The sequence below is a fragment of the Schistocerca americana genome, chromosome 5, assembly GCF_021461395.2.
Source record: "Schistocerca americana isolate TAMUIC-IGC-003095 chromosome 5, iqSchAmer2.1, whole genome shotgun sequence".
Classification (NCBI taxonomy): domain Eukaryota; kingdom Metazoa; phylum Arthropoda; class Insecta; order Orthoptera; family Acrididae; genus Schistocerca; species Schistocerca americana.
The window spans coordinates 65,725,845-65,743,254 of record NC_060123.1 but is presented as its reverse complement, the minus strand read 5'-3'; the positions used below and the strand labels follow the sequence as shown (position 1 = coordinate 65,743,254).

General features: G+C 52.2%; 1 protein-coding gene across 1 annotated transcript in view; it reads left to right on the top strand.

Moving 5' to 3' along the window:
• Positions 1 to 17,410, top strand: part of LOC124616206 (mucin-19-like) — a 155,197-nt gene that overhangs the window by 125,594 nt on the left and 12,193 nt on the right. The window contains exons 5-6 of the mRNA XM_047144510.1: positions 1,386 to 5,908; positions 10,896 to 11,672. Coding sequence (XP_047000466.1) covers positions 1,386 to 5,908; positions 10,896 to 11,672 — 5,300 coding nt within the window. The remainder of the gene's footprint in view (positions 1 to 1,385; positions 5,909 to 10,895; positions 11,673 to 17,410) is intronic.

Here is a 17,410-nt window from a genome sequence, read left to right as displayed (position 1 = left end):
TCCCTCCCTAATCCAATCCGATGAGACCGATGACCTCGCTGTCTGGTCTCCTTCCTCAAAAACCAACCAACCAGAGTCAGCGCCTGGAATGCCGCCCGTAGAGGCTACACCACGTTGTAATATGGGTGTTTCAGCGTGGTCGATACCTGGTACTTGAGAACCGTTTGTAGTGTTCATCTGTACATGCAATCATTTCATGTAGCACAGATGAATTGTTGCATTAATAAATCGTAAGTGAATTGGAAATCTCTAGAAGGGTGTACCACATTTTTTCTGGCAGTGTATGTGTGTTTCGATTCACTCATGAGTCGATATGTTTTTTCTGCGAGCACAGGCTTCGAAGCAGTAATCTTTGTGTTTACCGATATGATTTATAGAATTATTCATCATTACTGATATGACCTACAGAATCCCGTAATTTGTTTAAAGCAGCAAAAGGAAGCAGAAAAATACTTGCGCATCACATAATCATTCTGCTTACAACGTAAGAGTCTTGGACATCATAGAAATTTCAAAATTTAATTTCTCCTGAAATTAAATTATAACGTGTTCCTCCACCTATGGAACGAAATACAGCAGCGATTCGGTAAGTCCTTGGTACACTTGGAACGTATAGTGCACCAGATGCCACGTAATTCCCGTACATTACGGGCTGGTGGTCCGTGAGTGCGGAGCTCGGGTCCTGTAGCGTCCCAGATGTGTTTCACTCGGTTGAGATGAGGCGAAGTTAGTAGCCAAGACATCAACCTGGGTTCACTATCACGGCTCTCAAACCACTGTAGCACGATCCTGGCCTTGTTGCTCGGACATTTACCCTGCTCAAAGATGCCATCGCTGTCGGGGAACATTACGTACTACATCGTACAACAATATATTGTTCTACGACGCAAAATGTATATTTGCATATAGATACGGTACCGACAGGTTACTTTTGCAACCGTCACACTGAGATTGGATTGGATTGGATTGTTTGGGGGAAGAGACCCAACAGCAAGGTCATCGGTCTCATCGGATTAGGGAAGGAAGTCGGCCGTGCCCTTTCAAAGGAACCATCCCGGCATTTGCCTGGAGTGATTTAGGGAAATCACGGAAAACCTAAATCAGGATGGCCGGACGCGGGATTGAACCGTCGTTCTCCCGAATGCGAGTCCAGTGTGCTAACCACTGCGCCACCTCGCTCGGTGTCATACCGAGACCTGAAGACGCTCTGTGAATCCGAAACCAGTCACAATTTTACAAAGATATGCAATCTAGAAAAGCATAATCATGTCAGATTTGTTGTAGAGTCATTGATTGTGGATTTTGTCCAAAAAAGGCATATGTCAATGTTTGTAATGCTGAGTAATTAGCTGGTAAATAAATGAGAACCCTTTGTCGTCTTGCAGGTGCGGCGCAGCAGCGAGAGGAGGCCCGCTTCCGGCAGCAGGCGAGCAGTTCGACGACGACGACGACGACGACGACAACGAGCACGGCGAAGCCGGCGCCGCACCAGCCGCCGCTGTCGGTCTTCATGGACGGCGCGGCGTCGGCGTCCTCGGGGCGGCACGACGTGCGGCTGGCGGACGTGGTGGCGGCGCTGCGGCACGCGCAGACCATCGCCGTGCTGGAGGAGGCGGGCCCGCACGCGCCGCGGGTCTTCGTGGGGCCGTCGACGCTCAGCCCGCCCGACGGCTACGCCAAGTTCGAGCTGCCCTACCTGTCGGCGCTCGAGTCGAACCGCGTGGAGCGCAAAGTGGTGGACGAGCGGCCGCCCTTCTTCGTGGCGCCGCTGAGCTTCAAGCCGCCGCAGGGCTACTCCAAGATCCCGTTCCCCGCGCCGCACGTCGGCTCCGTCGTGGTCGCCAACGAGCTGAGCCCGGGCCGGCCGGACGCCGCGGCCGGCGAGGCGAAGCGCCAGCTGTCGCAGGGCTACAGCCTGCCCGCCGAGCTGCCGCCCATCAGCCCGCAGCTGCCGGCGCTCGTCAACTCGCTGGCGCAGCCGCAGCAGCGACCCCAGCAGCAGCAGCAGCAGCAGCCTCAGCAGCAGAGCAACGTGCTGCTGGTGCCCTCCATCCCCCTGCGCGGCAGCGGCCCGGGCTCCTCTGCGGGGGGCAGACAGTTCGTCTCCACCACTGTCGCGCCTCTCCTCGACGTCCAGCCGGTGTTCCAGCGGGGCAGGCTGCCGGCTGCCGACCAGTCGGGAGGTAGATTCGTCCAGAAATCCACGACCGCCTCGCCGCAACAGTACCGACCGCCACCGCAACAGCAACAACCCGGCTCGGCGCAGTCCTCCCAGCTGTCCGGCGAAGAAGTGGAATACTCGGACGAGCTCGAGTACGAGGACGAGGAGGACGAAGCCGAGAAGGGGAGCCCCTACCAGCAGCCGCAGCAGCAGGCCGGTCAGGTCCGGGGGCAAAACCAGTTCTCGGTCGTGCAGACCAGCCCTTCGCCCGCACCGCAGCAGCCCGTCACCCGACCGCCGACGTTCGTGTCGACCCCGGAACCGGCCGCAGTTTCTACCAGGGTACCGTACCGACAGCAGCAGAGGACGCAGTCGCGTGACAGCCAGTCGGATGCGGACCGCGGCGTTAACGACGCGCAGCTCAGACAGCTCACTGCGCAAGGACATTTCCCGGCTTCGGCCGTGACGAGCCAGCCCGTACAACAGCAGCCGTCGACGACCGTAACTGCGGCACCTGTTGCCGACCTCAGACAACAGTACCAGACACCGAGAGACCAATACGTCGTGCAGAGAGGCCGACAAGGCCAGAGACCGTCACAGAACGCGTATCGAGATAGTACTAACGACGAGTTTGCGATCAGCACGCAACAGCCCCTCACGCAGTCTGGTGTCCAGCAGCAACAGTTCACCCAGGACGGACAGCAGTACCAGCCAGTAGAGGCGTACCAGCCCAGTGCGGGACTGGGACCTGCGGCACCATCAACGGCACGCCCTGCCGTCGCATCTAGTCCGAGGTCTGCTGCCGCTAGAGGCCAGTCGCAGGCAGAAGAGGCGCCACTGTACCTCGTGCCACAGTCCGATCGCCACTCCGGTCAGATCTCCAGTACGAGCCGCCCCGTTAGCTCGACAGGCCGGTCTTCTGGTCAGAGGGGTCGCTTCCAGACGAATGACTTTCCCCAGTTTGTTGCCCCAGAAAACGAACAATTCTCTGTTAGGGGGCAGGCACAACAGGAGTCTACAACAATAAATGCTCAGCCACAATTGCAGTCACTTCCTCCAGAAGACGGGCAACGCTATTTCCCTCGAGACGAGGCACCTCCTGAAACTGCTCGCTTCCCAGTTGCACAGACTTTCACTCAGACAGGTGGCGTCAGATCGAACGCACCCAACACAGCCGACGCTAACGTCGATTCACAGTACTTTGTTCAAAATGACCAGTTCGACAGGCAGAGAGGCCAACAAGTCTCTGGTGGCCGCTTCCCAGTAGAATCTTCGTCACCTCAGCCCCAATCGGTAGCACAGTCAGTGGGCGAACACTCTGCCAACTCTGGACTTCTGCAAGAGCAGCAGCTCTACAAAGATGACTATAATCGTCAGCAACAGCAAAGTGGTGTGCAGCAGCAGCAGTCATACTTCTCAGTCAATGGAGGCAGTCTGCAGCCTCAGCAGACCTACGACATCGGCGGACAAGGACTCCAACAGCCGCTGCTGACACAGCCACAGCTACCGTTCGTAGCAGAAGAGCCAACATCCACGACTACCACTTCGACAACGACGACTACGACGACGACTACGACACCTGCCCCAACAGCGGCCCCATCCAGGAGAGGACAGTTCCGCACTCGCCAGAGGCAGAACACGGCCACTTACAACAACGGCTTCGGCAGCACCCAGCAGCGGGAGTCAGCGACGACGACCACCACTACGTTCGCCCCACGAAGGACACAGTCATCACGTGGACGCCGCCCAAACCACAGGGGACGCAACGGTTACCAATCCACCACAACCACAACGTCGACTACGACTACCACGACAGAGTACCCCACATACGTGTCTGGCAGTCAGCAGCCACAGCTCGATCCGTACTCATCTCTTTCGCTGCCACAGCAGCCTTCTCTGGTGGATGCGTATCAGCCACAAGGCTCCAGTTCGGCACAAGAGCTGCCACAGAAGCAACCACAGGGAGGTATCCTGAACCCCCTGGACTTTGCGCCTCCCCAGCCACAGGGTGGAGTTCAGGCATCCCAAGGCAGTGACGCCTTCTACAGTACAGGTGGGATAGGGGCGAGCCCATCACCTCAGCCCGATGCACCAGTGGTTGGCGCACCTGCTAATACCATCAGCTATCAGCCAGAGCGGCAGCAGTACTCTACGCCGCGCTCTGCATCTTCCGGCAGGAATGGGGACAGAGGAGAAGAAACAGGTAATTTCCAGCAGCAGAGACCATCTACATCTGACAGCTCTTCCAGAAGAGGGGGTTCGAATCGAAACCAGCGCTTTCGAGGGCGAGGCAACAGCAGGTTCCAGGTGCAGCAAGGAGACTATCAGGAATTTTCTAGAACTTCAGATACTCAGCGGCGTACGACAACGTCCAGGTCAGTGGAACCGGAAAATGTGCCGAGCAGAGCTGTCGCCTCTGCATCTGCTGGGGAAGACCGATACTCGGGAGCCCCTGTTCAGTACCAAACTTCAACCGAGAGCATCATCATCCCCACAGAGCGTCCTGTAGCAACCTCTCCTTCATTTGCGTACGAACCCAGCTCCGAAACCTCCATCAGTCCGTCAGTAGGTAGCAGGCTGTCAGAGTACCAGCCAGCCGACACGTACCAGGGTACTGAGAAACAGACGTACTCACAACAGGATGGCCAGAGCTCGGCTTACCAGCCCCAAGAGCAGACGCCGTCCAGCCCTCTGTACTCTCCGTCGGGATACAGCACCACAGAGTCTGCTACGCTGCAGCAGCAGCAGGTGGCAGGGCAAGGCCAAGTGCAATATGACAATGTGAGCAGCCAACAAGGCGTAGTACTTCCGTCTATTGAGGAGCCACCAGCGGGGCAGGACCAGTTTCCCAAATACTCAGCGGTGCAGCGGGGCAGGGGCAGACAGCAGCAGCAGCCACAGCAGCAGCAGCTGGACTCATTCCCGTTGATTTCCTACGACGACAACTCAGCCGGCGCGCAACCGCATCAGTCACCACTGTACAGTGACGCGGCAGACGGTCAGTACGACCCGTACAGCCGAGCGCAGTTCGGCCAAGACGGCCCACTGCAGTACGACGCGACGAGCGCGCCAGAAGCCAGCTCGACCAGCACGACCACGACCACGACCACTACGACGACCACGACGACGCCTCCGGCACCGCTGTCGGAAGACGATTTCCGACCGACGCGCGTGAGGAGTCGAACGCGCGGTCGTACGCGTGCCAGGGCGCGCACGCAGACACCTTCGGAGCCCGAAAACTACCCCTCCGCGTTCCCGGCGAGAGCCACACAGCCGACGTACCAGCCGGAGGCGAGCCCCAGGACCACGTACCAGCCGCCGGTGGCCACCAGGCCACCGACCACCACTACCACACCCCCGCCCCCGCCCCCGCCGCCCCTCCCGGAGGACGACGAGGACGAGGACTACGGCTTCATCCGGCCCATCGAAACGATCGGGCAGCCGTACCGCGGGGGCGCGGCGCACCAGCCCCTGGTGTCGGCCGGCAGGGCGGCGCTCTACCGGGACGGCGACGACGTGCCGAGGCAGCGGCCGCGCTCTAGGCAGCCCGGCCGGGGGGCGGCGTCGCGGCGCCAGACCACCACGACGGCTGCGCCGCAGCCGGACCGCGTCTACACCGTGCGCCCCACCAGGCGGCCCGTGCAGCCCGTCAAGATCACCAGCGTGAGAGGCCGCATCCGCCGCCCCACCACGCCACACTCCGTCCACCACCTCACCACCACCGAGGAGGCCACCGACGCCTACGAGGTCAGTCCATCGAACTACAGACCTGTATCATTGACGTCGGTTTGCAGTAGGGTTTTGGAGCATATACTGTATTCAAACATTACGAATCACCTCGAAGGGAACGATCTATTGATACGTAATCAGCATGGTTTCAGAAAACATCGTTCTTGTACAACGCAGCTAGCTCTTTATTCGCACGAAGTAATGGCCGCTATCGACAAGGGATCTCAAGTTGATTCCGTACTTCTAGATTTCCGGAAAGCTTTTGACTCCGTTCCTTACAAGCGACTTCTAACCGAGCTGCGGGCCGATGGGGTATCGTCTCAGTTGTGCGACTGGATTCGAGATTCCCTGTCAGGAAGGTCGCAGTTCGTAGTAATAGACGGCAAATCATCGAGTAAAACTGAAGTGATATCAGGTGTTCCCCACGGAAGCGTCCTGATCTATATAAATGACCTGGGTGACAATCTGAGCAGTTCTCTTAGGTTGTTCGCAGATGATGCTGTAATTTACCGTCTAGTAAGGTCATCCGAAGACCAGTATCAGTTGCAAAGCGATTTAGAAAAGATTGCTGTGTGGTGTGGCAGGTGGCAGTTGACGCTAAATAACGAAAAGTGTGAGGTGATCCACATAAGTTCCAAAAGAAATCCGTTGGAATTCGATTACTCGATAAATAGTACAATTCTCAAGGCTGTCAATTCAACTACGTACCTGGGTGTAAAAATTACGAACAACTTCAGTTGGAAAGACCACATAGATAATATTGTGGGGAAGGCGAGCCAAAGGTTGCGTTTCATTGGCAGGACACTTAGAAGATGCAACAAGTCCACTAAAGAGACAGCTTACACTACACTCGTCCGACCTCTGTTAGAATATTGCTGCGCGGTGTGGGATCCTTACCAGGTGGGATTGACGGAGGACATCGAAAGGGTGCTGAAAAGGCCAGCTCGTTTTGTATTATCAAGTAATAGGGTTAGATTGTGGCAGATATGATACGCGAATTGGGATGGAAGTCATTACAGCAAAGACGTTTTTCGTCGCGGCGAGATCTATTTACGAAATTTCAGTGACCAACTTTCTCTTCCGAATGCGAAAATAATTTGTTGAGCCCAACCTACATAAGTAGGAATGATCATCAAAATAAAATAAGAGAAATCAGAGCTCGAACAGAAAGGTTTAGGTGTTCGTTTTTCGCGCGCGCTGTTCGGGAGTGGATTGGTAGGGAGATAGTATGATTGTGGTTCGATGAACCCGGTGCCAAGCACTTAAATGTGAATTGCAGAGTAATCATGTAGATGTAAATGTAGAATACTTTTTGAGCGGTACTCACAATATTTTACCCATCGCATCCTTTATGATTCTTTTGACTGCGTATGTCATTGTTTTTAATATTTCTAGAACAACGACATATTTTTAAAATCGTAAATTTCATATCAAATTTTCTTCTTAAAATAAGTCACTGGTACTTAACACTGTTTGCTGCAAACTTGGTGCACTTAATACGAGTTACCGCTGAATTGCCAGTGTTTATGTCCTGGGGGAGTTCACCATACATTTTTGCGAAAGCTTTCAATAATAGAAATTTTAAAAATCCGAATTGTTTCAGTGCACGATACTAAGATTTTCATTACCAAAATTTGAAATAAAAAAGTGTAACAAACTAAAAAATTAATCTACGATTCAGCATAATATAAAGGTTGCCCTCACACTGCCATGTAAACTGACGTAAACTATGGTGAGGGACACGCCTTAAAATTGTCTACTTGCTTCATATTTGCCTGATTAGAAGTAACTGCTGAAGCGCATATGCATTCAGGGCAATATTCAGGATCGTTATCTGTTATGTGAGTCGTAGTTATTCACATTATCCCCGAGTTTTTACAGATCGCCTATCAAAAGCTTTCTCCTGCCACGAACCCCGCACTAATTATTAAAACTACCCGCCATGGTTCTGGCACTTGCCGTCTTCTCCCCGTTAGTAGATGACGTTTTTTGTCTCATCCTGCATGAGGTATAAATCTTCGATATGGTGCCTCTTGAAACACCAAACGCTTCGGCTAAGGGAGAACCCACCATACAACCTCCAACACTTTTCTCGTGTTCGGGTTCACTTAGCTCCGACACAATGTACTCACAACTACACACAACAGTGTTCCGGCCACAACTAACACTTGCAACAGCGCTGTTCCAGGTCAAATATAACAGCGTAACCTGCAGGGTTGGGTAGAATCTGCATTTACCAGTTGTAGTAGTATGGAACCTGAATTTCCATGTACATGGTGCTAGCCGTCAGTGTAGAGCCCGTGAGACCGCGTCTGCAGCGCCATCTGCTTCCTGTGACGGCTGACGACGAATGTCAACACACAGTAACCCAAGTTCCATACATCGGTGTCTGTTTCAAACCCGTAAACATGTCGAGTTTTGTGCCCTACGGACTGCACTGATTTTCTGTTATCATTTCAAGATAACTGCTGCGGAATGGCATCGAATGCTTGTCGACGCTTTCGGCGAACATGCTCTTGGGAAAACACAATATTACGAGTTGTTCAAAACATTCAAAACTAGTGATTTCTACGAGAGAAACGACGAGTGCGGGAAATCACCGAAAAAGTTCGAAAAAAACACACTGAAGGCCTTATTGGATTAACATGATACTCAGAGTCAACAGGAACTCGAAGAACAACTGAATGTGACGCAGAAAGCGGATTCTCTTCGGTTGGAAGCTACGGGATAGGCGCAGAAAGTGGGAAAACGGGTTCCGCATGAACTGAAAGAGAGACAGCAAGCAAATCGAAAGGCTACATGTAAAATGCTGCATGCCACATGCAAAGGAAAGTCGTTTCTCCATCGAATAGTGACAGGTGATGAAAATTGATCCTAAGCGTCGTAAAACACAGGTGAATCCAGACAAACCATCGACATCCACTGCAAGACCAAATCGCTTTGGAAAGAAGACAATGCTCTGTGTTTGGTGGGATCAGAAGTGTGTCATCTATTATGAGCTGCTAAAACCTGGTGAAACCGTTAACACTGATCGCTACCAACAGAAAATTATCCATGTAATGCGAGTATTACGGCCGGAATACGGAAAAAGGCAAGACAAAGTCATATTGCTCCATGATAACACCCCATCATACATAGCAAATGGGTCAGGGAAACGATCGAGGCGTTCAGTTGGGAAATACTAGGGCATGCGATTTATTCTCCAGATTTGGCTCCGTCCGATTATCATTTATTTGCGACACTGGAACACAACCCCGCTGAACAACGCTTCAGTTCGTATGAAAATGGCTCGTTGAGTGGTTGGTTTCAAAAGAAGAACTGTTGTTTTGGCGTGGCATTCATAGTCTGCCGGAGAGGTGGGAGAAGTGTGTAAATAGCAATGTAGGTTATTTCGAATAAAATATTCTTTATCAATTTCAAACAACAGACGTGTAATTACTGCAACCAAATTCCGGTTTCATACTTCTACACATGGTATGTCGGAGCGTGCATTATTCGCTGTTTCTCTTTATTTGTGTTCGACTCTTGTAACCTACTGGCCATTAAAATTACTACACCAAGAATAAATGCAGATGATAAACGGGTATTCATTGAACAAATATATTATACTAGAACTGACATGTGATTACGTTTTCACGCAATTTGGATGCATAGATCCTGAGAAATCAGTACCCAGAACAACCATCTCTGGCCATAATAACGGCCTTGATACGCCTGGGCATTGAGTCAAACAGAGCTTGGATGGCGTGTACAGGTACAGCCGCCCATGCAGCTTCAATACGATACCACAGTACATCAAGAGTAGTGACTGGCGTATTGTGACGAGCCAGTTGCTCGGCCACCATCGACCAGACGTTTTCAGTTGGTGAGAGATTGGAGAATGTGCTGGCCAGGGCAGCAGTCGAACATTTTCTGTATCCAGAAAGGCCCGTACAGGACCTGCAACATGCGGTCGTGCATTATCCTGCTCAAATGTGGGGTTTCACATGGATCGAATGAAGAGTAGAGCCACAGGTCGTAACAGTGAGATGTAACGTCCACTGTTCAAAGTGCCGTCAATGCGAACAAGAGGTGACCGAGACGTGTAACCAATGGCACCCCATACCATCACGCCGGGTGATACGCCAGTATGGCGATGACGAAAACACGCTTCCAATGTGCGTTCACCACGATTTTGCCAAACACGGATGCGACCATCATGATACTGTGAACAGAACCTTGATTATTCCAAAAAAAAAGAAAAAAACGTTTTGCCATTCGTGCACCCAGGATCGTCGTTGAGTACACCATCGCAGGCGCTCCTGTCTCTGTTGCAGCGTCAAGGGTAGCCACAGCCAGGGTCTCCAAGCTGATAGGCCAAGCTGCTGGAAACGTCGTCGAACTGTTCGTGCAGACGGTTGTTGTCTTGCAAATGTCCCCATCTGTTGACTCAGGGATCGAGACGTGGCTGCACGATCCGTTACAGCCATGCGGATAAGATGCCTGTCATCTCGACTGATGGTGATACGAGGCCGTTGGGATCGAGCACAGTGTTCCGTGTTACCCTCCTGAACCCACCGATTCCATATTCTGCTAACAGTCATTCGATCTCGACCAACGCGAGCAGCAATGTCGCGGTACGGTAAACCGCAATCGCGATAGGCTAGAATCTGACCTCCTTCAAAGTCGGAAACGTGATGGTACGTATTTCTCCTCCTTACACGAGGCATGAAAACAACGTTTCACCAGGCAATGCCGGTCAATTGCTGTTTGTGTATGAAAAATCGGTTGGAAACTTTCCGTATGTGAGCACGTTGTAGGTGTCGCCACCGGCGCCAGCCTTGTGTGAATGCTGTGGAAAGCTAATCATTTGCATATCAGAGCATCTTCTTCCTGTCGGTTAAATTTCGCGTCTGTAGCACGTCATGTTCGTGGTGTAGCAATTTTAATGGCCAGTAGTGTAGCTTTAGCTGGTAAGTGTCGTCGGAAAACAGAAGATGCGCTACGCGTGCTGTTTGTCCGGCAGGCGCCCTCGTGGTCGGCGTCGCGCCGGCGCCCCGTGGGCTCGGCGGCGTCGGCGGCGTCTCCGGCTCCCAGCTTTGCCGCCGCGTCCTCGGCGGGAGACGCGCTGGCGCAGCGCGGCCGCCAGCCGCAACAGCCGCAGCAGTACCTGCAGGAGGAGTCGCAGGACAAGCAGCAGCCGCAGCAGCAACCGCAGCAGCAGCTGCCGCCGCTGTCGGACGCGGTGGACGCGCCTCTGGACTACCAGGAGCACCAGCAGCAGCTGCTGGAGGCGGCCGCCTTCCGGCCGTCCGCGCCCGACTACAGCCAGCCGCTGGCGGCCGTGGGCCGCGGCCGCGCCACCTTCGCCCAGGAGCTGGAGGACGGCGGCGCCGAGAGCCAGTGGGCGCCCAGCTTCCCCGTCAACGCGGTGCACCGCCCGCAGCAGCGCCTCCGGCAGCGCACCCGCCGCCCACCGCACGCCGAGGACGAGGCAGGCGCGCAGCCTTCACCCGGCCCCACCACGGAGCCTCACGCCGGCGAGGGTAGCACGCGGACCCCTAGCGCGGACCCGCCGGCAAACGGCACCACCGCGGGCTTGCACGCGGCCGGCTCTAGTGCGGAGCCCCAGGGTCACGCTGCCAGCACAGAGGAGGTGCCGGTGCAGCAGAATGGCACGACGGCCACCCAGGCGACAGCGGCGGATTCTGACGTCACACACACGTCCGCCTCCACGTCCACCCCCACAACGACACCCACATCGCAGAGCCCGGCAGCGAGCGCCGCCTCCACGCACAGGCGGGTACGTCTCTTCCACCTCTTGTAGGTACCTTAGAGACACATTCGGGAGGACGACGGTTCAATCCCGCGTCCGGCCTTCCTGATTTAGGTTTTCCGTGATTTCCCTAAATCGCTCCAGGCAAATGCTGGGATGGTTCCTTTCAAAGGGCACGGCCGACTTCCTTCCCCATCCTTCCCTAATCCGATGAGACCGATGACCTCGCTGTTTGGTCTCTTCCCCCAAAACAACCCCAACCTTACAGAGAGAGAGAGAGAGAGAGAGAGAGAGAGAGAGAGAGAGAGAGAGAGAGAGAGTGTGTGTGTGTGTGTGTGTGTGTGTGTGGGTGGGTGTGTGTGCCGGTAGGGGAAAGGGGGGGGGGGGCAGCGACACCTTATGGGCACTCAAGGTCGAGGTTATCAGTGTCCTTCCCAAAATTAGCAGAAACGACTGTGGTTAAAACGGTTAAAAGACATACACTGATGTGGCGCAGTCATGGGATAGTGATATGCACGTATACAGGCGCTGCAGTCTAAAAGGGCAGTTCATTGGAGGAGCTGTCATTTGTACTCAGGAAAGTCGGGTACGTCTCCTCCACCTCTCATAGGTACCTTAGAGAGTGAGTGTGAGTGTGTTTGTGTGTGTGTGTGTGTGTGTGTGTGTGTGTGTGTGTGCCGGTAGCGCAGGGGGGGGGGGGGAGGCAGCGACACCTTATGGGCACTCAAGATCGAGGTTATCAGTGCTCTTCCCAAAATTAGCAGAAACGACTGTGGCTAAAACGCTTGAAAGACATACACTGAAGTAGCACGGTCATGGGATAGCGATATGCACGTACACAGGCGCTGCAGTCTAAAAGGACAGTTCATTGGAGGAGCTGTCATTTGTACTCACGTGATTCATATGAAAAGGTTTCCGACGTGATCATTGCCGCTCGACGGCAATTAACAGTCTTTGAACGCGGAATGGTAGTTGGAGCTAGACGCACGGGTCATTCCATTTCGGAAACAGTTAGGGAATTCAATATTCTGAGATCCACAGTGCCAAAAGTTGTAACACCCCACCCGTTGCTTGTCCGATTTTTCCGTGTGTTCGCCCCTGACAAACAACTGACAGAGAAATTGGGAGTGGAACTGTATGCAAAAATGGATAACGCTAGATTGAAATGTGGCCCTGTCACCCCTAATTAATCTGCGGTGGTCGTGTCGGCGATAAATCATACCTATTTTTACTTCCAAACAAGAACGATCACGAACACTTAGGGTGTTCAATGACATCAAAAACATACACAAAAATAAAATAAAGCAAAAGGGTGAATTCAGGATCAACTACTGAAAGTAAAGGCTCTACTGAATCACAATCATTTCATTATAACCTTCACATCAATGCTGAATAAAACACAATGAACAATTTACAAATTATCCTCTTAACTGGCATTGGCAGTAAACTGTGTTAACATCGCTCCAAAACACAATCTCTTATAACTTATATACGAAGAACCACTACACCAGAAAATACCGTGAAACCTCTGTGGAAACAGCAATTGCACATGGTCCAACTATTTAACGTTACACCTAACACAGGCCGAAGTGGGAGCGATCTCACCGTAATATTCCTGTTGTAGCGGCGGTGTCCGACAACGACGGCGCGGGCGTGCGGTCGGCGTGTGGCGTCTCGGAAAGTACACTCCTACAGTTACGAACAACAGACTGCTGTCCGTAATCTTCTCTAATTGCAACAATGTTTCCGTCAGCAATCAGCTGGCGTGGCTAACGTCCTCTCAGAACGAAAGACCAAGAGGGGAGACGACTTGGCTAACCTCCTTTCAGTACGAGAGCCCAGAACAGAAGACCGCTACCGAGAGTCAAGCAAGGTTGCTCTTGACCTCTGTTTTCCCACCTTAACTTTTACCGAGCGAATCACCAGAAGCTCTCAAAATACCCAGTTTGTCAGTGCCGACCAATGTAAGGACTGCGAATAGAACTCTTTTCCACAATTCTTTTATTTCTACAAAATTTCACAAGTAGACTCCGCCCACGCCGGCTGGGAAGAACCACAGCTGTGGGCAATATTATGTTTACTGGAAGTTTTCTCCCAAGAGACCACTCGAGATATTCCCAGCAAGATTCCCCGTTGTAGCAAACACAGACTCTTGTATCGAAAGTTTTGTTATTCGGAACGCCTGGCCTGTCCCGCTTGAGTTACTCGAAGGTGTAAAATTAGTGGGACACAGGCGAGAGCACGCACAGGAAAGTCCGTCCAGCTATCCACTGCTCTATTTTTGGTAAACACTTGAACACCTGCAGCCGCGCGCCCCTCAGAGGCCGGCGGCCACTGTGGCCTCTCTAAACGGATTACAGAAATCCCCCAGTTCACCATTCATACCGTCAGGTTGTGGCCTTCGGCGGCTAGGCGGGGACGTAGCCGAGCTCTGTCTCGCGTACTGCCTTTCCGCAAAATCTTATAATTACAAAATCGCGGAATTCTCGCGTGCCGATGCGTTTCCACATAGATTTCCTACTCCGTAATTTAGAGTATTACTCCAATAAAACCTGAAGTGTCATGTTAAATGGACTCATGTAAGGTGCAAGGCCGTTGCCACCTTACAAAGGATGCCGAGAATACCAAATTTTGGGCATTATCCCTCACCATGGGCAACGCTGTGACTGACGGCCTTCGCTTCACGACTGAAAGCAGCGGCGTTTCCATAGAATTTCAGTCCAAACAGAAATGCGACACTGCTTGAAATAATCGCAGAAATCAATGTGGAACGTACGATGAACGTATGAGTTAGGACGGCGCAGCGAAAACTGGCGTTGGGGACTGTGGCAGCAGACGATCGACGCGAATACCTTTGCTAACAGTACGACATCGCCTCTCCTGGTCTCGTGACTATATCGGTTAGACCCTAGATGTCTGGTAAACCGTGGTGTGCTCCGATGACTCCCCATTTAAGGTAGTAAGAGCTGATGATAGGGTTCGACTGTGACTCAGACCCCACGACGCCATGGACCCAAGTTGCCAACAAGGCACTGTGCAGGCTAGTGGCGCCTCCATAATGGTGTGGTCTGTGTTTGCATGGAATGGACAGAGTCTTCTTGAACCGGTCATTGACTGGAAATAGTTATGTTCGGCTACTTGGAGACCATTTGCAGCCATTCGTGGACTGTATGTTTCCAAACAACAATGGACTTTGTATGCATGACAATGCACCATATCAGAACATTTTGGACAATTCGAGCAAATGATTTGGCCACCCAGATCGCCCGACGTGAATCCCATCGAACATTCATCTGGTACAATCGAGAGGTCAGTTCATCCACAAAATCCTGGACTAGCAACACTTTCGCAGTCGTGGACGTCTAAAGAGGCAGCATGGCTCAATATTTCTGCAGCGGACTTCCAACGACTTTTTTAGTCCATGCCGCGTTGAGTTGCTGCACTGCAATGGGCAAAATGTCCTCCTGCTTCGCTGGATGGTAACGTGCTCGCCTCCCACGCAATCAGGCCTGGGTTCGATTCCCGGCTGGGTTGGAGATTTTCTCCGCTCGTGGACTGGGTGTTTTGTTGTCCTCATCATCACTTCATCCTCATCACCAGCGCGCAAGTCGTCCAATGTGGCGTCGAATGAAATAAGACATGCACTTGGCAGCCGAACTTCCCCGAATGAGGCCTCCCGGCCAACGATGCCATATGCTCATTTCCATTTCCATTCCCGGCAAAATGAGGCCCAACACAATATTGTGAGATAGTTCATGACTTTTGCCACCTCTGTGTGAAACAAGTTAGAGTAAGTCTTACATAATTACTCTCCCAACCTCACAAACACTGTCGCCCCTCAGAGTGCACCACGACCTCACATCCCTTAAGATAGCATAAGTAGCGTCAGATGTTTTGAAAATTTCAATTAACACACAAGCAATACAAGAGGAAAGCTGAAATAATGACACGGAAATATGTATCTGGCTGGTCACTTACAGAAAATGTGGATTAACCAGCCACACTGATAACACATCAAAAATTCGTCCCTAAAATTTTAGGGAACAAGTTGGACACTGGAGACAACTTTAAAAACTGTACCATAGTGGTGCCATTGTCAGTTAAAATAGAGGGCAAATCTGTAAGTAAGTTGGCTGCTGCCCTCTTGTCTGAATATAAAACACAGTCAACTTAAACGTGGCGCACTGTGATCTGTAGGCCACAAGCGCCAGACACTGGAGGGTCCTCCAGCCTTAGCGAGAAGCCACGCGTCATGGGGCTGTATCGTATGCGAAGACGAGTCACAGGGGCCTCATCCCAAGCGCGTGACTGGAAGGAGATACACCGTGGCCTAGCTGGGACTTCACGAGGCGCGGCTTGTTGCCTGTCATGTTCAGCCACTTTTATTCCCATCTACGCAAGACTGTACAGCAACAGTGAGTCGATAGAATGTAGGCAGGAAAGGGGGGACGGGGGTGGCACACTGAACTATGTCCATTATAATTATCCGGGCTGTTATGCCGTGGTCGGTTGATGAATTCTGTGTCGATCCCCAACGTTTCGTCTCCGACTGCAGGAGACATCTTCAAGGGGGTCCGTAGCTCGATGGAAGGTCCAACACACCCACTGGCTCGCTACTGACTGCCGCTAAATTCCGTGTCCGCGCGCTCCCACGCCGCGGCGTGACGTCACGTGTTTTGAAAACGTCAGTGCAATTGGCCGCTGTCCGTCGCTGTCGATCGCCGTTGCCATCACCCGGTAGTAGACGGGTGGTACACACCTTCTTTAACACCGGCGTCAATATACCGTTTAATTTCACGCCCTCCTCCTTTCGGTTGAAATTATTTGGGTGTTAAGCGATTTCGATTGCCTCCCTGTAGAGCCTTTCGTAATATCCGCTTGTGGCCGCTAGTACTTGCGTCTCCTCGAAACGAATGTTGTGGTTTCCTGGCTGGAAAGCATGCTCCGCAACAGCTGATCGTTCCATTTCTCCTCTTCTACAATTTCCCTTGTGCTCTTCCAAACGTTTAGAAACCGTTCTTTTGGTGGTACCCACATAAACATCACCACAGCTGCATGGGATCCTATACACTCCAGCTTTTTCCAATGGTTTGCGAGCGTCCTTGGCAGGCTTACGGTATTCCTGTATCTTCCTGGTGGGCTTGTAAATTACGGTAATATTCCGCTTCGTCAAGATCCTCCCTGTTCTTTCCGTTACATTTTTAACAAACGGCAGGAAAACCTTAGATTTTGCAGTAGCCTGTACGTCAGTATGATTTCTGCGTGGCTGCCTCAACGCACGTTTTATTTCGGCGGACGAATATCCGTTCTTCATTAGTGCATTGTGCAGATGTTCCATCTCAGCGTCGAGCAACCCAGGTTCACAAATGTTTCTAGCTCTGTCCGCTAACGTCTTGATAACACCCCGCTTCTGTTGTGGGTGTTGGTTCGAATCCCGGTGCAAATAACGGTCCGTGTGCGTGGGTTCGCGGTATACTGAGTGGCCCAAAGTACCATTTTCGTTTCTAAAAACAAGCACATCGAGGAAATGTAATATGCCGTCTACCTCCTCCTCCATTGTAAACTGAATTCTCGTGTTTATACTGTTCAGACGTTCGTGGAACCGCCTTAGTTCCTCCCTACCATGTCTGCACAGCACAAACGTGTCATCCACGCATCGGAACCAAACATTTGGTTTTTTTGCTGGCAGTACCTAAGGCCTGTTCTTCGAATTTCTCCATAAAGAAGTTTGCAATTACGGGACTTAGGGGAACAGTGAATGTGGA